General features: G+C 45.3%; 1 protein-coding gene across 2 annotated transcripts in view; it reads right to left on the bottom strand.

The window, feature by feature from the left end:
• Positions 1–27,270, bottom strand: part of myo1ea (myosin IEa) — a 62,692-nt gene that overhangs the window by 4,337 nt on the left and 31,085 nt on the right. For both annotated transcript variants that reach the window (XM_021586212.2, XM_021586214.2), the window contains exons 6-24: positions 25,496–25,585; positions 24,503–24,634; positions 21,059–21,193; positions 19,316–19,448; positions 17,820–18,016; positions 17,630–17,710; positions 16,787–16,873; positions 16,586–16,672; positions 15,550–15,717; positions 14,859–14,944; positions 13,419–13,500; positions 12,900–13,006; positions 12,116–12,214; positions 5,192–5,336; positions 2,718–2,832; positions 2,373–2,542; positions 2,131–2,276; positions 485–631; positions 100–257 (exon numbers count right to left, since the gene is read on the bottom strand). In XM_021586212.2, the coding sequence (XP_021441887.2) occupies positions 100–257; positions 485–631; positions 2,131–2,276; positions 2,373–2,542; positions 2,718–2,832; positions 5,192–5,336; positions 12,116–12,214; positions 12,900–13,006; positions 13,419–13,500; positions 14,859–14,944; positions 15,550–15,717; positions 16,586–16,672; positions 16,787–16,873; positions 17,630–17,710; positions 17,820–18,016; positions 19,316–19,448; positions 21,059–21,193; positions 24,503–24,634; positions 25,496–25,585 (2,365 nt within the window). The remainder of the gene's footprint in view (positions 1–99; positions 258–484; positions 632–2,130; positions 2,277–2,372; positions 2,543–2,717; positions 2,833–5,191; positions 5,337–12,115; positions 12,215–12,899; positions 13,007–13,418; positions 13,501–14,858; positions 14,945–15,549; positions 15,718–16,585; positions 16,673–16,786; positions 16,874–17,629; positions 17,711–17,819; positions 18,017–19,315; positions 19,449–21,058; positions 21,194–24,502; positions 24,635–25,495; positions 25,586–27,270) is intronic.

Genomic DNA, 27,270 nt, shown 5'->3' with positions numbered 1-27,270 from the left:
AAGTCAGTAAACAGCATGTTTCAGACAACACTAAGAAAACACCATGTCTATTGAATCCTGATGTGGAGGGAGGGTACACACTACTCCTGTAATACTCACGTGTGTTCTTGGGCAGACCGGCTCCAATGCTGACCTGCAGCGTCTTACTGGAGGGCTTTGTGACAGCCACGTCCCCCTGGCCCTGGACAAACATCACCTGTCTGGAGCCGCCTCCACTCAGGAAACCCCAGTTCTCCTTCTTCAGCTTCAACTCCAGTCTGAGAGACAGAGCAGAGAGCATCTCCCTTACAACCACTGACTCAAACCACCCACTGGAAACTGCCAGAGAAATGTAATCTGTTATCTCAGTACCAAATCAAAAGCAGTATTTCCAGAACTACCCCAGAGTATTGTAAATCATGTTGACCAAAGCTTTGTCTACTTCCACTCCACCCATATATCACACTGTCTGTTTAAAATGCATGTTTGTGTTTACAGCACGTACGTGGTGCCAAACTTGAGCGGCAGCTTCCTCTGGGTCCTCTCCTCGAACCTGCGGGCCAGCAGGCTGATGAACTCGGTCTTAAAGGTGCACTCCAGCAGGCTGTCATACTCCTGCTCATGCAGGATCAGCAGGTCGTCCTGCATCGTGCTGAGGGACAGGGACAGACCAATCAGTTGGGACTGGGGAGCAACTTTGTGACATGCACTGTAATGTGACAGATATGAATAAAGTTTGATTTGAACTGATATGTTGGAGGAGAGTGATTGTGAATTCGACATTCGATTCTATTGTCAGAACACAGATTCTCTCGTCAGGTAAATATAGTACATTTGCATGTAAACGGCCCAGATTAATTATTTTATTTTACCAGGCCGGTCCATTAAGAACAAATTCTTATTTACAATGACGGCCATTTGTTTTGTTGAAGTCATCAGTAAAGACAAATAATACTGACAGCATCAGCCCAGAGGTCAGGTCAATTATTACGACCCACATTACCTCATGACCCACTAAGCTTGACATTTGCATATAACCAGTGAGTGACAAAGCAGCAGGTAACTAAGGAGAGAGGGAAACCTGTTCCTCCAACTGACACAGCTGATGCACTGTTTCCCCCAATGAACTAAAGTGTTCTCCAATAAGCTTTTTACAATGCCTGCTTTCCCTCCCAGCACCACCTGGTTCATATTACCCACAACCCCCCAATCACACAGACTCAAAAGCCTCTACAAAGTCTTCTATAATGTCCCCACCAAAAACAAAGCCCCATGCAAATCATGTGCAACATTCAACAAGCTATATGATCATACAAGTCCCACAGTTACACTCATAATCTAGTTGAGTGTTAAACACGGCTTTGACCAGGCAAGTTTTTTTTATTTTGTCCCTCGCTGGTTATATGCAAATGTCAAGCTTAGTGGGTCATGAGGTAATGTGGGTCGTAATAATTGACCTGACCTCTGGGCTGATGCTGTCAGTATTATTTGTCTTTACTGGTGACTTCAACAAAACAAATGGCCGTCATTGTAAATAAGAATTTGTTCTTAATGGACCGGCCTGGTAAAATAAAAGGTAGAATAAAATAATTACTCTGAAGCGTACTTTGTAGTTGTGTTCATATTCATATAGCCTTTACACACCCACAAGAGCAGACATATAAAAGAAGAGGTTTGAATCTTTTCCATGTTTGTAATACCCCATGTGTGACATTTAAAGGAACATGGGGACTTGAGTGATCGTACATCCAGACATTGCAGCTTAACATGGTGGGTTTCTGTGAGCTGACAGAACAATCTCATGTGTAATGGGGAGCTGATTCTTGAGCTGTTCATCAACTTCCCCATTGAGACCCAGTGATTAGTATCTTTGTACTTGAAAATACCGAAACCCAGATACCATGAATGTACAACCGTTTGGATGACATCACTGACAAGACCAATAGTCTCTATGTACAGTACATTGTGCAACTATCTATTTGTGACCACTGGTGAAAAGTGTTACACTTTAACTAGCTGGCTTTGCGAAGCCTGGAGTCTGCTGGTCCTGTGTGTTCTTACTGCCTAAGGGGAATAAACACTAAACAGTCAGTATGGGGCTAGTCAGACCCTGCCAGCATCTCCTGGTGCCTAGGACCTGCGTCATAATACCTGAGAGACACAGCCAGGATCTTCTCCACATCAATCCGCCTCTTCAGCACCTCAGTCACCTGACCTTTCTCAGGGCCCTGCTTCACCTTTTCTCTCCCAATCAGGTACATACACTTTGGGGTCAGGATCAAGTCTCTCTTAATGCCCTGGAAACACATATGGACAGAGAGGAGACAAATGGTCATTGGACTAACAATATCGGAAACAAACAAACAGAGAATTCTTCTGTTCAAGACACCTACTTTGAAGCGACGGTCGTATTTTGTGACTTTGTCAGCGAAGTCAATCTTTTCCCTCTTGGCCAGGAACTGTCGTAGCTCAGGCCTGTCGTCCATACCGAGGTAGTCCCCCACAAAGTTCCTGTTGAGGCTGTGTCTCCTCCTCTCCTTCCTGTTCACCAGCAGGTCAGAGGCTGGGGATGGACACACAGGGACAGGCAGTCAGACAAGAATGCATACATACAGTCTCAATTCAGTTCATTTTTAGAAGCATTAGACCAAAACCTTGACACTGTTTGACATCTAAGTTTGAATATTAGTCATGATAATTAGACTATTTAGTTTTTTCAAAACGTGATTGTCACTCACCTTCCTCCCTCATCTGAACGTATTTCTTGCGGGCCACATATTTGCGCCAGGCTTTCTGGATGGCCCTGGCATGGCTGTCAAACTTACGTTCCCTCGTTTCCTCCAACAGGAAGAGCTGTAGAAAGAGGCACAGATATGAAAACATTTATACCTGAACAACCTGTGACAGCAAAACATTCTGTGCCTACCTCAGTGTACAGACCCACCCAAATACAATGACAGGGATGACTGAACAGACATACTGTTAATGCTTGAAGAAATCTGAATAGACAAACACAATTCCAAGTTGTCAGGTTTTTTCAAATTCCTATCAGTATATAATAGCATAAAACTATAATGCATAATAACACTTTGACTAAAAGGGTTATGGATAGATAAGCCATCCAGTGAAAGGAGCCTTGCCTAATACACTATTTTCTCCAATGTCCAGACCCATATACATTAGTAACAGTGCTATGGGTGGGTGGGCTATCAAGTCCTAAGCCCACCCTGGCTCTGATCCCTCCTTCTCATTTCCTGATGGCCCCCCAGACACCCAGCATCAAATCTCCCCATGCCCTGTCCCAGACTAAACACCATGCCCACTCACACGTGCCCAATGCAGCCCTGGCACTGCCACACCCCTGGCACAGGCCACACCGCAGGCACAGGCCACACAGGCTCGGTCTTGTCCTATCACTTGACATCAAATTACCCTTTAGTTACTAAACACATTCAAACTAGATCCAAATGTCAAATCAGATTGAAGTTTATTGGTCACATGCAGACGGAACAGTGAAATGCCTGCTTGTTAACGCTCCTCAACAATGCAGTAAAATAACAATCAAAAATGTAAACATTTAATTTAAAAAAAGAGTAATAAAAACAAGTATGAATTCATAATAGAATATAAAGCATGATCGATTTATAAAAATGAAGACTGCTTTATACATGTTAAAATAAAAATGGGGAAAAAAACCAAAGTGAGGATAAAAATGACTATGAAAGGAAGGAGATGACCGTTAAAGAGAATGTGGAGCCAGTGTTTAATCTGGGATGGGAGTGTGTTTAAGCCACCCAGACCTTTAACTCTGAGCAGCACCTGACAGTGTGACACCTCTGACAGTGTCTCACAGGGTTATCCATTAGCACCTTGTGAGATGGTCTACTCTGAAGAGAGAGTGATTCTACTCTTGGCCTGGACTCAAACTATGTCATCTAATTGTATGAAGAGAAAAAAAAAATGATTTAGCCATGAACTAATGACTTTGTGTCAGCGTCTTATCAGAGGGAGGTTTGTTTTGAGAAGCCTGGCAGCTGGGTAATCGCAGGGTCCGCCCCTGTGTGATATTTGTGTTTCATAAGCACACATCAGTCACATCGGCTCAGGAGGGCAATGAGGGGGAGGGGGGATGGGGAACTTGGCAGTCTGCTGCTGAAATCACACAAGGCCTGATTCAGGACTATGTAATGTATCTTCATGTATGTGTGTACAGATGTCAATAAGTGATCTCACAGGCTAGCCACAAGTACTGCTTTCATTGGAGCAGTGGGAAAAAGTGCAGCTACGGTGGAAAAAACACCCTCCAATGTCCCACCACCTCCTTGACCACAGACTCGCACTTGTGTATGAGTTCCAGTGTAGTGTTGACTCAACAGCTCTGACGTGGGCACCAGAGCTGTGTCTAACCCGCTCCTTCCTGCTCCCCAATCACAGATATACTGACATGTTCCTGCATACTACTTTACTACCTTTTATGGTGTGCAGTCTAAAAACTCTTGAGTCTTGGATTTCTCTCCCTGACAACAGAATTATTGCATGCCAACGCACATGTCAACAACACCATGGCAGCCTGCAGCCTATGAGAGGTCTAATTCTACGCCTGTTCTAACCTATTAGAAGAAAGTTAGGTAGGTGGTATTTTCATTGGACGAAGGCAGGTTGGTGGTACAGTTTTATGGAATGGGTATACTTACTGGAAGAGGCCAGTTTACAGTACATATTCATTGTACATACTCCCTGTATGTTGGCAGGTCAGAGAAGAGTAGTCTAACTGTATGTAGGCAGGTCAGAGAGAGGGGCGGTATAACTGTATGTAGGCAGGTCAGAGGGGAGTAGTCTAACTGTATGTAGGCTGGTCAGAGATGAGTAGTCTAACTGTATGTAGGCAGGTCAGAGAAGGGCGGTATAACTGTATGTAGGCAGGTCAGAGAGGAGTAGTCTAACTGTATGTAGGCAGGTCAGAGAGAGGAGTAGTCTAACTGTATGTAGGCAGGTCAGAGAGAGGAGTAGTCTAACTGTATGTAGGCAGGTCAGCGAGAGTAGGTCTAACTGTATGTAGGCAGGTCAGAGAGAGGAGTAGTCTAACTGTATGTAGGCAGGTCAGAGAGAGGAGTAGTCTAACTGTATGTAGGCAGGTCAGAGAGAGGAGTAGTCTAACTGTATGTAGGCAGGTCAGAGAGGGGCGGTGCAGGTCAGCGAGGGGTGGTCTTACCGACTCAGGTGCTTTGATGAAGACCTTTGTGCGTCCAAGCTGGAACTGGTCCTGGTCCATGTTGACTGCACGTAGGAGATGAAGAACACCCTGCTTCTCATCTCCACGCCATGTAGGCCACGACTCCTTAGTCAGGATGGCATACCTGAGGAACATAATGAGGGAGAGAGAGAATTAGATGAAGAGAAAAATTGAAAGAAAAATCCACAACTAAACCCTAATTTAGAAAATTTGGAGCATTTGCGAGAGATTAAGCATATACTATTGCTATCCTTGTCCTAGATGATGCAAGGGAGAAGAAAGAGGCCTGGGGCATATTAAGAAAATACACTGCTCAAAAAAATAAAGGGAACACTTAAACACAATGTAACTCCAAGTCAATCACACTTCTGTGAAATCAAACTGTCCACTTAGGAAGCAACACTGATTGACAATACATTTCACATGCTGTTGTGCAAATGGAATAGACAACAGGTGGAAATTATAGGCAATTAGCAAGACACCCCCAATAAAGGAGTGGTTCTGCAGGTGGTGACCACAGACCACTTCTCAGTTCCTATGCTTCCTGGCTGATGTTTTGGTCACTTTTGAATGCTGGCGGTGCTTTCACTCTAGTGGTAGCATGAGACGGAGTCTACAACCCACACAAGTGGCTCAAGTAGTGCAGCTCATCCAGGATGGCACATCAATGCGAGCTGTGGCAAGAAGGTTTGCTGTGTCTGTCAGCGTAGTGTCCAGAGCATGGAGGCGCTACCAGGAGACAGGCCAGTACATCAGGAGACTTGGAGGAGGCAGTAGGAGGGCAACAACCCAGCAGCAGGACTGCTACCTCCACCTTTGTGCAAGGAGGAGCAGGAGGAGCACTGCCAGAGCCCTACATAATGACCTCCAGCAGGCCACAAATGTGCATGTGTCTACTCAAACGGTCAGAAACACACTCCATGAGGGTGGTATGAGGGCCCGACGTCCACAGGTGGGGGTTGTGCTTACAGCCCAACACTGTGCAGGACGTTTTTCATTTGCCAGAGAACACCAAGATTGGCAAATTCGCCACTGGCACAGATGAAAGCAGGTTCACACTGAGCACATGTGACAGACGTGACAGAGTCTGGAGACGCCGTGGAGAACGTTCTGCTGCCTGCAACATTCTCCAGCATGACCGGTTTGGCGGTGGGTCAGTCATGGTGTGAGGTTCCGTTTTAGGACCACTATTGTTTTCACTATATATTTTACCTCTTGGGGATGTTATTCGAAAACATAATGTTAACTTTCACTGCTATGCGGATGACACACAGCTGTACATTTCAATGAAACATGGTGAAGCCCCAAAATTGCCCTTGCTAGAAGAATGTGTTTCAGACATAAGGAAGTGGATGGCTGCAAACTTTCTACTTTTAAACTCGGACAAAACAGAGATGCTTGTTCTAGGTCCCAAGAAACAAAGAGATCTTCTGTTGAATCTGACAATTAATCTTAATGGTTGTACAGTCGTCTCAAATAAAACTGTGAAGGACCTCGGCGTTACTCTGGACCCTGATCTCTCTTTTGAAGAACATATCAAGACCATTTCAAGGACAGCTTTTTTCCATCTACGTAACATTGCAAAAATCAGAAACTTTCTGTCCAAAAATGATGCAGAAAAATTAATCCATGCTTTTGTCACTTCTAGGTTAGACTACTGCAATGCTCTACTTTCCGGCTACCCGGATAAAGCACTAAATAAACTTCAGTTAGTGCTAAATACGGCTGCTAGAATCCTGACTAGAACCAAAAAAATTGATCATATTACTCCAGTGCTAGCCTCTCTACACTGGCTTCCTGTCAAAGCAAGGGCTGATTTCAAGGTTTTACTGCTAACCTACAAAGCATTACATGGGCTTGCTCCAACCTATCTCTCTGATTTGGTCCTGCAGTACATACCTACACGTACGCTAAGGTCACAAGACGCAGGCCTCCTAATTGTCCCTAGAATTTCTAAGCAAACAGCTGGAGGCAGGGCTTTCTCCTAAAGAGCTCCATTTTTATGGAACGGTCTGCCTACCCATGTCAGAGACGCAAACTCGGTCTCAACCTTTAAGTCTCTACTGAAGACTCATCTCTTCAGTGGGTCATATGATTGAGTGTAGTCTGGCCCAGGAGCGGGAGGGTGAACGGAAAGGCTCTGGAGCAACGAACCGCCCTTGCTGTCTCTGCCTGGCCGGTTCCCCTCTTTCCACTGGGATTCTCTGCCTCTAACCCTATTACAGGGGCTGAGTCACTGGCTTACTGGGGCTCTCTCATGCCGTCCCTGGAGGGGGTGCGTCACCTGAGTGGGTTGATTCACTGATGTGGTCATCCTGTCTGGGTTGGCGCCCCCCCCCCCCCCTTGGGTTGTGCCGTGGCGGAGGTCTTTGTGGGATATACTCAGCCTTGTCTCAGGATGGTAAGTTGGTTGTTGAAGATATCCCTCTAGTGGTGTGGGGGCTGTGCTTTGGCAAAGTGGGTGGGGTTATATCCCTCCTGTTTGGCCCTGTCCGGGGGTGTCCTCGGATGGGGCCACAGTGTCTCCTGACCCCTCCTGTCTCAGCCTCCAGTATTTATGCTGCAGTAGTTTGTGTCGGGGGGCTAGGGTCAGTTTGTTATATCTGGAGTACTTCTCCTGTCCTATTCGGTGTCCTGTGTGAATCTAAGTGTGCGTTCTCTAATTCTCTCCTTCTCTCTCTCTTTCTCACTCTCGGAGGACCTGAGCCCTAGGACCATGCCCCAGGACTACCTGACATGATGACTCCTTGCTGTCCCCAGTCCACCTGACTGTGCTGCTGCTCCAGTTTCAACTGTTCTGCCTTATTATTATTCGACCATGCTGGTCATTTATGAACATTTGAACATCTTGACCATGTTCTGTTATAATCTCCACCCGGCACAGCCAGAAGAGGACTGGCCACCCCACATAGCCTGGTTCCTCTCTAGGTTTCTTCCTAGGTTTTGGCCTTTCTAGGGAGTTTTTCCTAGCCACCGTGCTTCTACACCTTCATTGCTTGCTGTTTGGGGTTTTAGGCTGGGTTTCTGTACAGCACTTTGAGATATCAGATAATGTACGAAGGGCTATATAAATACATTTGATTTGGTATTTCTTTGGGGGGCCGCACAGCCCTCCATGTGCTCGCCAGAGGTATTCTGACTGCCATTAGGTACCGAGATGAGATCCTCAGACCCCTTGTGAGATCATATGCTGGTGCGGTTGGCCCTAGGTTCCTCCTAATGCAAGACAATGCTATGTGTCAGCAGTTCCTGCAAGAGGAAGGCATTGATGCTATGGACTGGCCCGCCCGTTCCCCAGACCTGAATCCAATTGAGCACATCATGTCTCGCTCCATCCACAGACTGTCCAGAAGTTGGCAGATGCTTTAGTCCAGGTCTGGGAGGAGATCCCTCAGGATACCATCCGTCACCTCATCAGGAGCATGCCCAGGCGTTGTAGGGAGGTCATACAGGCACGTGGAGGCCACACACACTACTGAGCCTGATTTTGACTTGTTTTAAGGACATTACATCAAAGTTGGATCAGCCTGTAGTGTTGTTTTCCACCTTAATTGTGAGTGTAACTCCAAATCCAGACCTCCATGGGTTGATATATTTGATTTCCATTGATAATTTGTGTGCGATTTTGTTGTCAGCATATTCAACTATGTAAAGAAAAAAGTATTTAATAAGAATATTTCATTCATTCAGATCTAGGATGTGTTATTTTAGTGTTCCCTTTATTTTTTTGAGCAGTGTACATTGACCACAAGTCTAACAATACAGTAACCAAACCCGAAACTCAGCAGTGCTTTTTCACGATGACTCTTATACAGTATGTGTATAAATCTGACAACAGAAGCCATGAGCTCTCCCTGTGTTCTATAGCAGTGGTTCTCATCAGCAGGCTCAGCACACCCCACAGCCTGTTCCTTTGAGCCTGCCAACACTAACATTAGCAAAGTGAACACTTCCCGACTGCCTGCAAATGCCGACCCTGTGTCCTTTTCCTGAGAGAGATGAGAGAGAGACCGCCCTACTCTATGCTGCTGACTGGGATAGGGGCATACAAAAACCAACCGCTGTTCTTATTCTGGGAGGGCAGGGAAGATAGTGTCACACGAAAGAGACGCATACAGTTGAAGTCAAAAGTTTACAGACACCTTAGCCAAATACATTTAAACTCAGTTCTTCACAATCCCTGACATTTGATCATAGTAAAAATTCCCCGTCTTAGGTCAGTTAGGATCACCACTATTTTAAGAATGTGAAATGTCAGAATAATAGTAGAGAGAATGATTTATTTCAGCTGTATTTCTTTCATCACATTCCCAGTGGGTCAGACGATTCCTCCTGACAGAGCTGGTGTAACTGAGTCAGGTTCGTAGGCCTCCTTGCTCGCATATGCTTTTTCAGTTCTGCCCACAAATTTATTATAGGATTGAGGTCAGGGCTTTGTGATGGCCACTCCAATATCTTGACTTTGTTCTCCTTAAGCCATTTTGTATGCTTGGGGTTATTGTCCAATTGGAAGACCCATTTGCGTCCAAGCTTTAACTTCCTGCCTGATGTCTTGAGATGTTGCTTCAATATATCCACATAATTTCCCTTCCTCATGAGGCCATCTATTTTGTGAAGTGCACCAGTCCCTCCTGCAGCAAAGCAGTGTTCTTCAGCTTGCAAGCCTCCCCCTTTTTCCTCCAAACATAATGATGGTTATTATGGCCAAACAGTTCTATTTTTGTTTCATCAGACCAGAGGACAAAAAGTACGATCTTTGTCCCCATGTGCAGTTGCAAACCGTAGTCTGGCTTTTTTATGGCGGTTTTGGAGCAGTGGATTCTTCGTTGCTGAGCGGCCTTTCAGGTTATGTTGATATAGGACTCGTATTACTGTGGATATAGATACTTTTGTACCCGTTTTCTCCAGCATCTTCACAAGGTCCTTTGCTGTTGTTCTGGGATTGATTTGCACTTTTCAGTACGTTCATCACAAGGAGACAGAACGCATCTTCTTCCTGAGCAGTATGACGGCTGCGTGGTCCCCTGGTGTTTATATTTGCATACTATTGTTTGTACAGATGAACATGGTACCTTCAGGCATTTGGAAATGGCTCTCAAGGATGAACCAGACTTGTGGAGATCTAAAAAAATTTTTCTGAGGTCTTGGCTGATTTCTTTTGATTTTCCCATGATGTCAAACAAAGAGGCACTGAGTTTGAAGGTAGGCCTTGAAATACATCCACAGGTACACCTCCAATTGACTCAATTTATGTCAATTAGCGTATTAGAAGCTTCGAAAGCCATGACATTTTCTGGAATTTTCCAAGCTGTTTAAAGGCACAGTCAACTTCTGACCCACTGGAACTGTGATACAGTGAATTCTAAGTGAAATAATCTGTCTGTAAACAATTGTTGGAAAAATTACTTGTGTCATGCACAAATTAGATGTTCTAACCGACTTGCCAAAACTATAGTTTGTTAACAAGAAATTTGTGGAGTGGTTGAAAAACTAGTTTTAAATGACTCCAACCTAAGTGTATGTAAACTTCCGACTTCAACTGTACATATAAACTCAGCAGAAAAAGAAACGTCCTCTCACGGTCAACTGCGTTTATTTGTATAATATTTGTATGAACATAAGATTCAACAACTGAGACATAAACTGAACAAGTTCCACAGACATGTAACTAACAGAAATTGAATAATGTGTCCCTGAACAAAGGGGGGGGGTCAAAATCAAAAGTTACAGTCAGTATCTGGTGTTGCCACCAGCTGCATTAAGTACTGCAGTGCATCTCCTCCTCCCTAGCCTTCACCCTCTGATCCAACAGGTCCCAGACGTGAGATCCGGGCTCTTCGCTGGCCATGGCAAAACACTGACATTCCTGTCTTGCATAAAATCACACACAGAACGAGCAGGCCTCGGTGTAACGCTCATTACTTCGACAATAAACGCGAATCCAACCATCACCCCATGTGAGACAAAACTGCAACTCGTCAGTGAAGAGCACTTTTTGACAGTCCTGTCTGGTCCAGCGACGGTGGGTTTGTGCCCATAGGCGACGTTGTTGCCGGTGATGTCTGGTGAGGACCTGCCTTACAACAAGCCCTCAGTCCAGCCTCTCTCAGCCCATTGCAGACAGTCTGAGCACTGATGGAGGGATTGTGCGTTCCTGGTGTAACTCGGGCAGTTGTTGTTGCCATCCTGTACCTGTCTCGCAGGTGTGATGTTCAGATGTACCGATCCTGTGCAGGTGTTGTTACATGTGGTCTGCCACTGTGAGGACAATCAGCTGTTCATCCTGTCTCCCTGTAGTGCCGTCTTAGGCGTCTCACAGTACATCTGCAGTCCTCATGCCTCCTTGCAGCATGCCTAAGGCACGTCCACACAGATGAGCAGGGACCTTGGGCATCTTTCTTTTGGTGTTTTTCAGAGTCAGTAGAAAGGCCTCTTTAGTGTCCTAAGTTTTCATTACTGTGACCTTAATTGCCTACCATCTGTAAGCTGTTAGTGTCTTAGCGACCGTTCCACAGGTGCATGTTCATTAATTGTTTATGGTTCATTGAACAAGCATGGGAAACAGTGTTTAAACCCTTTACAATGAAGATCTGTGAAGTTATTTGGATTTTTACAAATAATCTTTGAAAGACAGGGTCCTGAAAAAGGGACGTTCCTTTTTTTGTTGAGTTTATATATTCTTAGTTCCATTGGGTATATGTATTGGGTATATGTTATGAAATTGTTAGATATTTCTTGCTAGATATTGCTGCACTGTCGAAACTAGAAGCACAAGCATTTCGCTACACTCGCAATAACATCTGCTAAACACGTGTATGTGACCAAATAAAATTTGATATACACTGAAAGTGTAGAATTCATTAATTCCGTTATGCCACTCTCCCCCAGAAGGAAGGGCCTTACCTGTTGAGGAACTTCCTGAAGACTCTGCGGTAGGCATAGCCAGCACGCCTCACCCTGATGTTCTCCTTCAGGCCCAGGTACTCCACTTGGTGCTTTACCCTGAAGAAAGAAGAGAGAGGGGAATACAGTGTCAGTCTGGCTGGGATGTATGAAGAAGGTTGGTCAGATGCTTCAACCAACCCTTCACCACAAAGATTTAGCAGTAAAGACATTCATCTGTCAGCATCTACCTACCTCCATTTCTAAGATAAATCTAAATAGATAAATTCTATATTTTATGTTGAACCTCATGGTGGGGCTAGAACATAATTGATATGTTCCAACACTAAGGAACTAAAGAATGCACCCAGGCTTCCTGTGAAAACAGCAGTTCTGGTGCTAATTAGGCAGTCCGACCTGAGCCTGAGCCCAGCTCACTGCTGCTCACAACAGGAAGACCATTAGGCCCAAACACAGCACCCTGCATCAGTACATCTTGTACCCAGCCAGGGAAGGAAGAGCGGGAAGGAAAAACAGAGGGAGTTGGAGTGTCTCAGAGACTTCCTCCATCACCCAGTCATAAAGAGGCCCGAACAGGGAAATACAATACCAGTGAGTGATTCAACAAGCAGACCTAACAACATTGAGTTGAGTAATGTGATATCCTGCTCAATATCAATTGACAATCTCCAGAACGGACTGTAAATTATGTAATAAAAAACGGTTTAGTTTAGACACTTTCACACACATCTCAAAGACTTGTGTATTTTGCAGTTCCCTGACATTTCAGTGTTCAGACACTCACCGGCTCTCCTCCCAGTCCTTGGGCTTCTTGGTCTCATTGGGTTTGATGCAGCGGATGTAGTGAGGGGTGCACTTCATCAGCGTCTGGACCAGGTCATTCGCTTGTTTCTGAACGGAGAAGGAGGAGGAAGAAGAGGAGGGAGAGGATGAAGAATAGTGTGTGTTTAAAACATATAAACTGTATCTACATGTTGTTGCTGAATCACTGTTTGTACTCCAAGCTGTAGTGTTCAGGGACACAGCACAGACGCGACTGATTACAAGGTGGTATCTTTGTGCTTAAGAGATACTGATGGGTGTTAGAGAGAGAACATGGCACCACGTCGCTGATTAAAACTGCCATCACTGGAACACAGAGACGACACTAAAACAACACTGGAGTGAATTTTCTTTTCATCTGCAGGCTCTGGATTTGCACCTGACAGAGAGTGATAAGGTCAGGTAGCTGCATGGCCCATAGATACACCCATGTCACTGATGTACGGTGTACAAGCACACGTCTCACAGCAGCTCAACACACCTTGATTTTACTGCCCGCTGTTGTTGGCCTGCCTTTCTTTTCGGCGTTGAGGTTATCTGGAAACAGGGCCCTGATGAAAGCTCTGTAGAGGAGAACCAGGGTGTAATAAGGACTGATAGACAACATTGGCAACGTATTAGGAAGAGCAGGCTAAGACTTTTTTCCACTTGAGTTTTCTTAGAAGCAGCAAACTCAGGTCTATGGAATCTCTGCACTGGCTGCCAGTGGCTCAGCTCACATTGTTGTTTAGCTTCAGGGAACTGAGCTGAAGTTTGAATAACTGTGGTTTTTAGCGGCTCTCCTGCCAAACTGTGACTTTCACTTCCTCGAAATGTGCATTTTTATTGCACTGTGACTGGAAAGTTATACCAGCAAATATGGTATTTCTTCATACTCATTCCTTGTAATCATGCTACAGTCAGAATGTCCTCACTCACAACATGGTCTCTAAACCCATGATGGATGTGTGCTGGTCAGAATGTAGCACATAGTTGCTGGGATTCCAGAACCTCTCAATAGTTCTGATCTCAACCTTTCTGTTTATCACTTGAAGTGCTCAAAGTGCTCATTTTGCAGTCCTCAAATAAACCTGTTGTAAATAATAACTAACAAGGTTCAAGTTCAAGAAATCTACTGCTTAAGGAATTATTTATTTGTTGTTGACAAACATATTAGTCACGTAAAACAAATACAAGGACTGTCAGGACACAAAATGTGCAAACGTTTACACATGAGAGCTACCATCTTTCCCTGCATGAGTATTTGTCTGGTCTTAAACTTTTTAATCAAGGCCATGTGGACATAAGGGAGGATCAGTGGGCTTTGTGTGTGCAGATGGACCAGCAGCACACTAACAATGTCCAGCTGACTATAATGATATTTTCTTTCTTCTCTGAGCAGACCTGCTGCGCTAAGGAATGAGGCTCCTTTCCCTCCACACATTTGTGTCTGTGTGTGTGTGTGTGTGGGGGGGGGGGGGGGGGGGGGTTTGGGATCTGAATGGGGTTTGGGGGTCTTGGCATGGCCCACCCTGCAGGCCCCCCTGCAGGCTACACACAAAAGGGCTTTAGAGGCTGTGGGGGCTGTTTGCACAGATGGCCACTGGCGGCTCAAAGGAGGCCCAGGAACACACAAGGCGGTCAGGGGAGTCTACTCCTCAATGTAGCTCCCTAGGGAGACAGTGAGACACTCGCCAGACCTTAGAAGTCCTGAGCAAACCCCCAAGAGAGGGGAGAGCACCTCCAGCCCTGCACACGCCTATTGATCTGCCTTTTCCAGCTGCACTAGTCATCTGCAAGTCTCCTTCAGATGCATCCATTTATATAGATCATAATAGAAGATGTCTCTTTGTGGACTTAAACTAAATGCTCGGCCCGGTCTCAGAAAGAACAGCTAGCTGCATATGCTCTCTAATGCTCGCATAAGTGATGAGTGGATTACATTTCGCTGCTTTGCATCAACTCGATGAGGTCACTGAAGAGGACGTCACGGTTCCTCTCACAGAAACCCTCTGCGTCGTAGGACACCTGAAGGAGAGATGTTAGAGGGTTAGTGACGATCACAGCACACAGTTAACCCATTCAGACAGCAGTTAGGGCACCTGGACTGAGCTGACGGTACTATCAAAATGAACAGAGAATGTTAAGAGCAACAACAACAAAAAAATTAATTGACAAAAGAGAATCGATTGATGACAGGTTCTCTGCAAGACCACCAATGTTACATTTTTAAGCTTGCTTCCCAACTCCAGCTTCATATACATAGAGTGTGTATAGATCATCGGTATAGCCACTATAGTCTGGGGTGGTACTGTAGGAATGTTCTAAGCCATGATGACTTAGGACCAGGACCCCTCCAAGCCATTATGACATGGTTAATTAGGACTTGTGGCATGTGTACCAGACTGAGACCCAAACACATCTGAAGCAAACAGCACAGACCAAGAGAATGAAAGGGTGAGAGAAATTGAGAAAGAGTGAGAAAAGGACTGGAAGAAGAGAAAGAGACGACGTGAGAAGAAGAAAGAGCACAACAATATGAAAGACAGAATGAAAGAAAGATAGGGGGAGAGACGAGAGGAGAGAGGGACAAGGAGAGGAGAGGAGAAACGGTATACTGCAGTGTTGCAGACCTTGCCAGCGTAGTGGTGGATGATGAAGCCTTGGTTCCAGCTGTTGAAGTGTTCATGGGAGTTGATGGCCACCCTCAGCTTCTGCAGCATGGTCTGGTCTGCCCCCTCGCCCACCGCGTGCATGGTGGCACACACGTCATCCAGGATACTCATGATGCCAGGGGGGTTCTGGGAGGAGAACCAAAGAGATAAGCACAGAGAATAACCTCAGCCACCACATCAGATCTAAAACCTTAACATATCCCCCATGACCATCTTGATTATAACTGACAATGCTAACTTTCTTCACACACTAAACACTCTTTCTGAATTCCACATAAATACATCAATGTCAGGGATAGACTAAAGTGATAAACAAGGGTTACAATATTCATTGTGTACTCCACCAGCTCAAAGCATAACAGCAGAGCCAATTCACAATTAGCTACCGCGTTGCATCCCAGAACATCACACACCCACACTGAATGATGTCATCACAACACTGCTGCCCTATCTGGCTGGACACGGCGGCCAGTGGCCTTCACTGATAACAGTCACTGCAGTGTCTCTGGCTCTTTAGTTGTGGCAAAGTCACAAACAGAGAACACAGGTTTTTTGTCACTAGTGGAAATGCAGTTGTGGTAAAGTTACCACAGTCACAGATGTAGCCAACTGGGCTTGGTCTAAAACAGAGTAGTCAGAGACTGGACACAGACTCCCTGCTTGGCTGCCTCAGATCACAGCTTGTTTAAGGGTCGCCCTTGTTGTGGATTTCATGGATTAAGCCTCTCAGCGGGACGGATAAATCAAATTAAGAGGCATGTCGGCACGTTTGAGGATGTTAGACTGCCGGTCATGGGAAGAGTGGGGAGGCTTCAGTGGCCCTACTGTAACTCAATTGGCAGAGTGTTTGCTCTTATTTGGAGCATTTTGACAGCAGGCATAACAAACTACAGATTTATCTAAAGCAGTTTCACAACTGTTTCCTGTTATCCCATTTATATGTGACTTCAAGGTATGCATTAAATTAATAGTGGGCACTGGGGACTCTGCTTACCAGTTTGCTCTCAATGAGATCGCAGACAATCTTGTTGTTAAAGTATTCGATAGGAGTCCATCGGATGCCTTCTTGTACATACTCCTCCTAGAGAGAGAGGGGGAAGAAGAGTGATTGGTCTGACGATGATTCTCTACTTAAACATGAGACAAGTAACTTCTGCTGGTGTAAGAACAATGAGTGAAAAGCCCAAAACATTACCTGCTCAGCTTTAAGCGTGAGCTCAATGAAGATCTGTTGCAGTTTCTCATTCACAAAGTTGATGCAGAACTGCTCAAAGCCATTTTTCTACACAGAAAGAGATGATGCATTAGTGATAAACCAGAGAGGCTGTGAGAGTGAAGTCATCCGTACGGACACAGAGAGCTGGGGAACTCCTCTGGGCTTCCTGAATGGGCCCCGTTTATGAGGTGAGGTTATCTACCAGTCAGCCTGGAGTGGCTGGAGGAAAACATCTACACAGTACTTTACACCACAATAGACCTGGGACCTGAGACTAATGTTTTATCTAAAGAAACCCGATATTTCCCTTCTCAGGCCCTCTGAGCACTGAGGTTTATTTTCTCTGTGCTTTGTTAGTAATAGGCCTGTGTATTAACATAAGGACTGTGGACGGACCCAACCACTGTTTAGATAACAGTTGTATGCTATCTAAACATACAGCTTAACATTAGCTCATGTTAGTTATCATAGGACAGGTACATCATGGTTTGAGACTGTCGCCACGCTACGACACTGCAGCTGTCCCGTTTCATTATTTAATCAAGGCCAGTCCTTTTCAGGGGGCATCTGTGAGACCCCCAATAATGCAACCTAAACAAACAGCTAATCAGATTAGAAAAGTCCATTAAAGAATGCTGTCCCAATCAAGAGATGGGACATAATCCGGACACTTTACAAAATCGGTCTGATCCGGTGTCTTTAAGCTGTTTAACTACCCAAACTGTACTATGATTATTGAGATGTAGTGACCATGTATCACCTTATGCTAAGATTTCCATATGTAAATCATAACATGAAAGGGCAAATCTACAGAAAACTTACTTGGAATATTTCAAATCCATAGATATCCAACACACCAATATTAAACTCTTGATGAACCTTCACGATGGCTTTGTTGATGGACTGAAACAGGAAAAAAAATGCTTTGTTACATTTGGCCATTTAAGATGGGAGAGGACCGGGTATTATTCTAAAGGTCAACAGGTCAAGGAGGAGGAGTGTCCATTCATACCTCTACTAGGAAGTCAAAAACACGTGAGTGCAGGGCCTTGGACAGGGCGTCCCGTGTGTAACACGCCTGCTCCACATTCAGTGTCACGTCGATGGACTCCATAGAACTGCCCCACTTGCTGTCCATCTTCCTGCTGGTCAACTTCTCCTTCAGCCGCTTCTGGTCAATCCTCAGCAGAAACGCAGGGAAGGCCAGGACTGTAGAGAGAGAGATGAGAGAGAATGAAGAAAGAGACATTCTACAGATGTGTGGCACACACCCTCATGAGACAAAACACCAGTACATTCTGAATATGTTGGATACAATGAAACAAAGGGTTCAACAACAAAACGGAATGCAATCAAGTCTGGTGATGACTCATTGCTCACTCCTCCCTGCCATAGCCACAACAACTGGGTTCTCCTAGCAGAGGCCTGAGCATGTGGAGGGCCATTAGGACTCTCCTGAGAGCCCCTCCCTGCCTCATTACACTGAGTCACTTCCCCCAGAAGGAAACTGCTCTCAGTCTCTGGGTCTGACGGTGTCTGAGAATGCATCAGATGGATCAAATAGCCCCCGTTTGGGAAATGAGGGTGTGACTGACTGTACTCCATACCACAGCACAGGCCAAGTCTATCCTCAGGACCATGCTGCATCTCCTACTGTAGCCCTCTCCCTCAAAGAGGATATAGATAGTATCAATGACGAGCAGCCAGTTCATCTATACCCAAAAGAATGATCCATACCAGTCTGATGGATGGTTATAGGTTTATATGTACAGTACAAGGGAGTGTTTTTTCTAGTGGATCTGGGGCAGGGATTTGTTTGGCTGAGTGTGAGCAGATGTTTATGTCGACTTGTGTTGGTGTGGTTTTATATGGAGCACCAGGGTTCTTGATATGTGAAACACATTGCAGTCAGACAGGAAGTGAGATAGGGGGGAGAGGAAATGCAGAGACCCTACACAACGCCGCTTTGTACCCTGGGCTAACCAGAGGTGCTATATTGCATAATTCAGCCTGGATGGGTGGCTGTGAGGCGGGCAAGGAAGTAGAGAAGAAGGGAGGGAAGGAGGGAGGAAGGGGAAGAGAGGGGCGGGGGGGGAGAGTAGGAGTGGGGCAGGAAAAGGCTGCATTTCTCTGAGTAATTTTAGTCTGTGATGTTATGTGCTCAGACATTGAAAATGTTTTTTTATTTTCTCTGGTAATTCAGCGTGGCCTGGATCTTGGCTGCAGCCCTGCATTAACACAATGAAGCTTTGGGGAGTGAAAACAGTCAGTGCAGCATGCTGAGAAATGTGCTTCCTAACCCGTCCCATAAAGGGCAGCCCAGGACACTGGAGAGGAACGCCAGGGGGACATGCCAGTCTGCAGGTTGGAGACAGAGAGACAGTCTGACCCCTTTCTCCCATCCCACACCCTGTTGACTCCCCTCAGATGTGAAAGGACTGGATTGGTGCAAGTAACAAACTCTACCTAGCCCTCTACATAAACAAAGTTACAAGGGTTGGTACGTACACTCCTCGCTCTCAACAGCGGCGTAGTTCCCTGCTTCCCTGAAGTTGATGTTCCCAAGGTGCAGGACTCCGGCTACGATCTGCAGCACCAGGCCACGGTCCTCCCCTGAGATGCCAATCACCTCCATGGCATGCTGGTAGAGGACAGAGACAGAACAGGAGGCATGAACCAAGGGTTGAAAAACAGGTTTACAGTGGCTTGCAAAAGTATTCACCCCCCTTGGCATTTCTCCTATTTTGTTACCTTACAACCCCCCCCCCCAAAAAAAACTATTTTAATTCCAGGTTGTATCATTTGATTTACACAACATGCCTACCACTTTGAAGATGCATAACTATTCACCCCCTCCCCAAAGTCAATACTTTGTAGAGCCACCTTTTGCAGCAATTACAGCTGCAAGTCTCTTGGGGTATGTCTCTATAAGCTTGGCACATCTAGCCACTGGGATTTTTGCCCATTCTTCAAGGCAAAACTGCTCCAGCTCCATCAAGTTGGATGGGTTCCGCTGGTATACAGCAATCTTTAAGTCATACCAGAGATTCTCAATTGGATTGAGGTATGGGCTTTGACTAGGCCATTACAAGACATTTAAATGTTTCCCCTTAAACCACTCAAGTGTTGCTTTAGCAGTATGCTTAGGGTCAGTGTCCTGCTGGAAGGTGAACCTCCGTCCCAGTCTCAAATCTCTGGAAGACTGAAACAGGTTTCCCTCAAGAATTTCCCTGTATTTAGCGCCATCCATCATTCCTTCAATTCTGACCAGTTTCCAAGTCAGCTGCCGATGAAAAACATCCCCCCCCCCGGCATGATGCTGCCACCACCATGCTTCACTGTGGGAATAGTATTCTCGGGGTGATGAGAGGTGTTGGGCTTGCACCAGACATAGCGGTTTCCCATGATGACCAAAAAGCTATATGTTAGTCTCATCTGACCAGAGTACCTTCTTCCATATGTTTGGGGAGTCTCCTACGTGCTTTTTAGCGAACACGAAACGTGGTGGTTCCATATTCTTTACATTTTTCAATAATGGATTTAAAATGGTGTTCTGTCAGATGTTCAAAGTTTTGGATATTTTTTATAACCCAACCTTGATCTGTACTTCTCCACAACTTTGTCCCTGACCTGTGTGGAGAGCTCCTTGGTCTTCATGGTGCCGCTTGTTTGGTGGTGCCCCTTGCTTAGTGGTGTAGCAGACTCTGGGGCCTTTCAGAACAGGTGTAAATATACTGAGATCATGTGACCGATCATGTGACAGATCGTGTGACAGTTAAATAAAGTCAACCTGTGTGCAATCAAACTAATTATGTGACTTCTGAAGGCAATTGGTTGCACCAGATCTTATTTATGGGCTTCATAGCAAAGGGGGTGAACACATATGCACGCACAACTTTTCAGTTTTTTTATTTATTTAGAAACAAGCTATTTTTTAAATTTCACTTCACCAATTTGGACTATTTTGTGTATGTCCATTACATGAAATCCAAATAAAAATCCATTTAAATTACAGGTTGTAATGGAACAAAATAGGAAAAACACCAAGGGGGGTGAATACTTTTGCAAGACACTGTACTTACTGCTGTGGTACCTAAACTATGTCCTCTAATTACTCCCGTTGTGGTTTGACTGGTAAAATAAAAACAGGTGCAGTACAGGGTGGAGAATGGAAGAGAGGCCGTGAAGAAGAGAAAGGCAGAGAGAGAGAGAGAGAACAATAACAATGGAAAGATACCAAGTAAAACGTACCACAGTTTCCTGAAAATCACTTTTGTCGTTGATGTCATCCACTTTGTAGGATCCAGACTGATTGAGGTAATTGTAGTAATCTAGGCTTGTGATTCCGAGGCTGCTCTTCTGTTCTCCAGTGGCTCCCTCTATCAACTGCACAAACAGAAGACAGTGATACATGATTATACTTCTGTCAAGTAAGAACCTGTATACAGTAATTCTAGACTCAAAAGGTCAACAGGAGCTTTCAACCTGTAAACTCACATCGTCTTTCCTCACATTTCTACATGACAGAAGTATTTTAGACAGGCAGCACAATACGCACATGCTCATTAAGTGATCAGAACCACATGTTTTACACCCAATTTAGAGTTGTATGCTTTATTCTCCTTTCACGTGTCCAAAAGTTTCATTATGGGAGTTTGACCGCCACCTCTCTTCCAGAGACCTCAAGTGGTACACAGTGAGAACAACTCGACCAGCTTTCAGGAGCCAAATAGCACATCAAATCAAAGTTTATTTGTCACGTGCGCCGAATACAACAGGTGTATAACTTACAGTGAAATGCTTACTTACAGGCTCTAACCAAGAGTGCAAAAAAGGTATTAGGTGAACAATAGGTAGGTAAAGAAATAAAACAACAGTAAAAAGACAGGCTATATACAGTAGCGAGGCTATAAAAGTAGCGAGGCTACATACAGACACCGGTTAGTCAGGCTGATTGAGGTAGTATTGTACATGTAGATATGGTTAAAGTGACTATGCATATATGATGAACAGAGAGTAGAAGTAGCGTCAAAGAGGGGTTGGCGGGTGGTGGGTGGGACACAATGCAGATAGCCCGGTTGGCCAATGTGCGGGAGCACTGGTTGGTCGACCCAATTGAGGTAGTATGTACATGAATGTATAGTTAAAGTGACTATACATATATGATAAACAGAGAGTAGCTGCAGCGTAAAAAGAGGGGTTGGGGGGAGGCACACAATGCAAATAGTCCGGGTAGCAATTTGATTACCTGTTCAGGAGTCTTATGGCTTGGCGGTAAAAACTGTTGAGAATACTTTTTGTCCTAGACTTGGCACTCCGGTACCATTTGCCATGCGGTAGTAGAGAGTCTATGACTGGGGTGGCTGGGGTCTTTGACAATTTTTAGGGCCTTCCTCTGACACCATCTGGTGTATAGGTCCTGGATGGCAGGCAGCTTAGCCCCAGTGATGTACTGGGCAGTACGCACTACCCTTGGTAGTGCCTTGCGGTCAGAGGCCGAGCAGATGTTGCAGCTGTAGAACCATTTGAGGATCTCAGGACCCATGCCAAATCTTTTTAGTTTCCTGAGGGAGAATAGGCTTTGTCGTGCCCTCTTCACAACTGTTTGGACCATTCTAGTTTGTTGTTGATGCGGACACCAAGGAACTTGAAGCTCTCAACCTGCTCCACTACAGCCCGTCGATGAGAATGGGGGCGTGCTTGGTCCTCCTTTTCCTGTAGTCACGAATAATCTCCTTAGTCTTGGTCACGTTGAGGGATAGGTTGTTATTCTGGCACCTCCCGGCCAGGTCTCTGACTTCCTCCCAATAGGCTGTCTCGTCGTTGTCGGTGATCAGGCCTTCCACTGTTGTGTCATCTGCAAACTTAATGATGGTGTTGGAGTCATGCCTGGCCATGCAGTCGTGGGTGAACAGGGAGTACATGAGGGGACTGAGCACGCACCCCTGGGGAGCTCCAGTGTTGAGGATCAGCGTGGCAGATGTGTTGCTACCTACCCTCACCACATGGGGTCAGCCTGTCAGGAAGTCCAGGATCCAGATGCAGAGGGAGGTGTTTAGTCCCAGGATCCTTAGCTTAGTGATGAGCTTTGAGGGTACTATGGTGTTGAACGCTGAGCTGTTGTCAATGAATAACATTCTCACATAAGTGTCCAGGTGGGAAAGGGCAGTTTGGAGTGCAATAGAGATTGCATAATCTGTGGGTCTAATTGGGCGGTATGCAAATTGGAGTGGGTCTAGGGTTTCTTGGATAATGGTGTCGATGTGAGCCATTACCAACCTTTCAAAGCACTTCATGGCTACGGACGTGAGTGCTACGGGTCTGTAGTCATTTAGGCAGGTTGCCTTTGTGTTCTTGGGATTGAAACATGCTGGTATTACAGACAGGGACATGTTGAAAATGTGAAGACACCTGCCATTTGGTCAGCACATGCCTGGAGCACACATCCTGGTAATCCGTCTGGCCCCGCAGCCTTGTGTATGTTGATCTGTTTAAAAGGTCTTACTCACGTCGGCTACGGAGAGCGTGATCACACAGTCGCCCAGAACAGCTGATGCTCTCATGCATGCCTCAGTGTTGCTTGCTTCGAAGCCAGCATAGAAGTCATTTTACTCGTCTGGTAGGCTTGTGTCACTGGGCAGCTCGCGGCTGCGCTTCCCTTTGTAGTCTGTAGTAGTTTGCAAGCCCTGCCACATGAGACGAGCATCGGAGCTGGTGTAGTATGATTCAATCTTAGCCCTGTATTGACGCTTTGCCTGTTTGATGGTTTGTCGCAGGGCATAGCAGGATTTCTTGTAAGCTTCCGGGTTAAAGTCCACCTTGAAAGCGGTAGCTCTACCCTTTAGCTCAGTGCGAATGTTGCCTGTAATCCATGGCTTCTAGTTGGGTTATGTACGTATAGTCACTGTGGAGACGACGTCCTCAATGCAATTATTGAGAAAGCTAGTGACTGATGTGGTGTGCTCCTCAATGCCATCGGAAGAATCCCCGAACATGTTCCAGTCTGTGATAGCAAAACAGTCCTGTAGTTTAGCATCTGCTTCATTATAGATCGAGTCACTGGTGCTTCCTGCTTTAATTTTTGCTTCTAAGTAGGAATCAGGAGGATAGAGTTGTGGTCGGATTTACCAAAATGGAGGGCGAGGGAGAGCTTTGTAAGCGTCTCCCTCGTGTGTGTGGAGTACAGGTGATCTATAATTTTTTTCCCCTCTGGTTGCACATTTAACATGTTGATGGAAATTTGGTAGAACTGATTTAAGTTTCCCTGCATTAAAGTCTCCGGCCAGTAGGAGCGCTGCCTCTGGGTGAGTGGTTTCCTGTTTGCTTATTTCCTTATACAGCTGAATGACTGTGGTCTTAATGCCAGCATCTGGCTGTGGTGGTAAATAAACAGCCACGAAAAGTATAGCTGAAAACTCTCTAGGCAAGTAGTGTGGCCTGCAATTTATCACAATATACTCTACTTCAGGCGAGCAAAATCTAGAGACTTCCTTATATTTCGTGCACCAGTTGCTGTTTACAAATATGCACAGACTGCCCCCCCTCGTCTTAACGGAGTGTACTTGTTACTGTCAGTGTCCTGAAAGCTGAATTTTACTCATGGACACTGCAAGGCAATTCCTGTACACATAAGTGCATAAACACTCTTATTAGACAGGAAAATTATAAAAACACCATGTTACTGGAGTCCCTCACCTGATAGAATATATGGAAGCTCCTCTCTCCAGGATTCCTCATGACGACGCGTGATTTCTCCAACAGGAAGTTGGAGATTTTCCCTCCATCTGGCTCGCCGCCGGAGCTGAACTGGATCTCAAAGTATTTCCCCTGAAGGAGGAGAGTGTGGCGCTTTAGTATCAGCGAAGGCCTTGCTAAAGCTAAAACCCAGACTTCACAGAGCAGGAAATAACAACCATCACATGAGTTGTACTTCGGGTGCACACCTGCAGCCCAGTGGTGTGTGTACTAAGGCTTGAACCCTTTCTCTCTCTCCCTTTCCTTCTTTCCTCCAGACAGGTCTGTCCTCCGTAATGTCTATCCCATTCCCAACCAGTCTGAGGCCCCAGAGTGCACTGAGACACTATTCATACAGGGAGACTTCCTCAACCATTTCTCAGACCATGAGTCAAACCTAATTTACTTTCCCCAAACTAAACCAGGAAAACTAAGAACAGAGACAATACTGCCTTGTCTGTCAACCTGAATACAATACTTACCACTAAGCTCTGTTGTGAATGCTATAAGTGGGTAAACTGGCTTTAGAGGACACTAAAGTCTGCCTTTAAAACCTCTCTCCAAGCTAACTGTCTTTAAAGTATAGTATGTTTTTTTCTATGTGCATCTTTACTAGCAGTGGAGTGCCCACTCTTTCTGGACAGTGTGTCCCCACAGCCCTGGTAAACCAGGCCACACGAGGCTAGCAGCCCCAGCCAAGAGGAGACGGGAGAAGGCAGTAACATAGCTTATAAAAAGAGGAGCACACTAATTCACTATCTCCTTTTTTTCTCTTCTCTATTTGCACTGGACGTCCTTGTGTTTGCTTTGGTTCCAGAAACAACCGTGAAGCAGCTTCAAATCATTCCAGGGCAAAACACAGTGCCAACCATATGATGTTAGGCGCCCCCATTCCGGTAATAATATATATATATATTTTTTAAAGAGAGATTTGGAAAGACGTGGGACCCTTACAAATCTGCTGGAGTTGTTGTTCCTCACTGTCTTGGCGTTCCCGAAGGCCTCCAGGAGGGGGTTGGACTGGAGGATGATGTCTTTGACGTGCTGTGAGGGAGCAGACAGACAGTAGGCTCGTTTTAGGGACTGACAGGTAGGGTATAGAGACAGTGGGTAGGGAGACACTACTACACTCTGCAGTGATGCACATCCCTGCTGGCAGATTCAACATGCACCGTCTCTGGAACTTTCCACCGTCGCTCCGCTCTCATAGCGTCTGGAGCAAATTATCTTTCCCATGAGCCATCTGCATATCAGGAGCCCATGAGTTTTAAAATCAGCACAGCGTCGTGGAGGCCGAACTATTATCCTCTCTATTATTCAATGTGAAATGGTAGCATTTCTTTGAATCCTTTTGCATCCCTGAACCATTGTCCTCTATGAAGAAAAAAACTTTAGTGGCATGGCGGTTCGAGTGTAACAGATTATTGAACTTACCCCAAGGCTCAGTTAAACCTTACATACAGTTGAAGTCGGAGGTTTACATATGAGTTTTAATGACCCCAACCAAAATGTATTTCACCACTCCACAAATTTCTTGTTAACAAACTATAGTTTTGGCAAGTTGGTTAGAACATCTACTTTGTGCATGACACAAGCAATTTTTCCAACAATTGTTAACAGACAGATTATTTCACTGTATCACAATTCCAGTGGTTCAGACGTTTACATACACCAAGTTGACTGTGCCTTTAAACAGCTTGGAAAATTCCAGAAAATTACGTCATGGCTTTAGAAGCTTCTGACAGGATAATTGACATCATTTGAGTCAATTGGAGGTGTACCTGTGGATGTATTTCAAGGCATACCTTCAAAATCAGTGCCTCTTTGCTTGACATCATGGAAAAATCAAAAGAAATCAGCCAGGACCTCAGAAATAAAATTGGAGACCTCCACAAGTCTGGTTCATCCTTGGGAGCAATTTCCAAATGCCTGAAGGTACCACGTTCTTCTGTACAAACAATAGTACGCAAGTATAAACACCATGGGACCATGCAGCCGTCATACCGCTCAGGAAGGAGACACGTTCTGTCTCCTAGAAATGAATGTATTTTGGTGTGAAAAGTGCAAATCAATCCAAGAACAACAGCAAAGGACCTTGTGAAGATGCTGGAGGAAACAGGTACAAACATATCTATATCCACAGTAAAACGAGGCCTATATCGACATAACAAGAAAGGCCTCTCAGCAAGGAAGAAGACACTGCTCCAAAACCTCCATAAAACAGCCAGACTACGGTTTGCAACTGCACATGGGGACAAAGATCGTACTTTTTGGAGAAATGTCCTCTGGTCTGATGAAACAAAAATAGAACTGCATGGCCATAATGACCATCTTTATGTTTGGAGGAAAAAGGGGGAAGCTTGCAAGCCGAAGAACACCGTCCCAACCGTGAAGCACAGGGGTGGCAGCATCATGTTGTAGGGGTGGCAGCATCATGTTGTGGGGGTGCTTTGCTGCAGGAGGGACTGGTGCACTTCACAAAATAGATGGCCTCATGAGGAAGGAAAATGATGTGGATATATTGAAGCAACATCTCAAGACATCAGTCAGGAAGTTAAAGCTTGGTCGCAAATGGGTCTTCCAAATGGACAATAACCCCAAGCATACTTCCAAAGTTGTGGCAAAATGGCTTAAGAACAACAAAGTCAAGGTATTGGACCTCAATCCCATAGTAAATTTGTGGGCAGAACTGAAAAAGCATGTGCGAGCAAGGAGGCCTACGAACCTGA

Source organism: Oncorhynchus mykiss, chromosome 26, assembly GCF_013265735.2.
Source record: "Oncorhynchus mykiss isolate Arlee chromosome 26, USDA_OmykA_1.1, whole genome shotgun sequence".
NCBI classification, from domain to species: domain Eukaryota; kingdom Metazoa; phylum Chordata; class Actinopteri; order Salmoniformes; family Salmonidae; genus Oncorhynchus; species Oncorhynchus mykiss.
The sequence above is the reverse complement of the archived record's forward strand: the minus strand, read 5'-3'. Positions and strand labels throughout refer to the sequence as shown.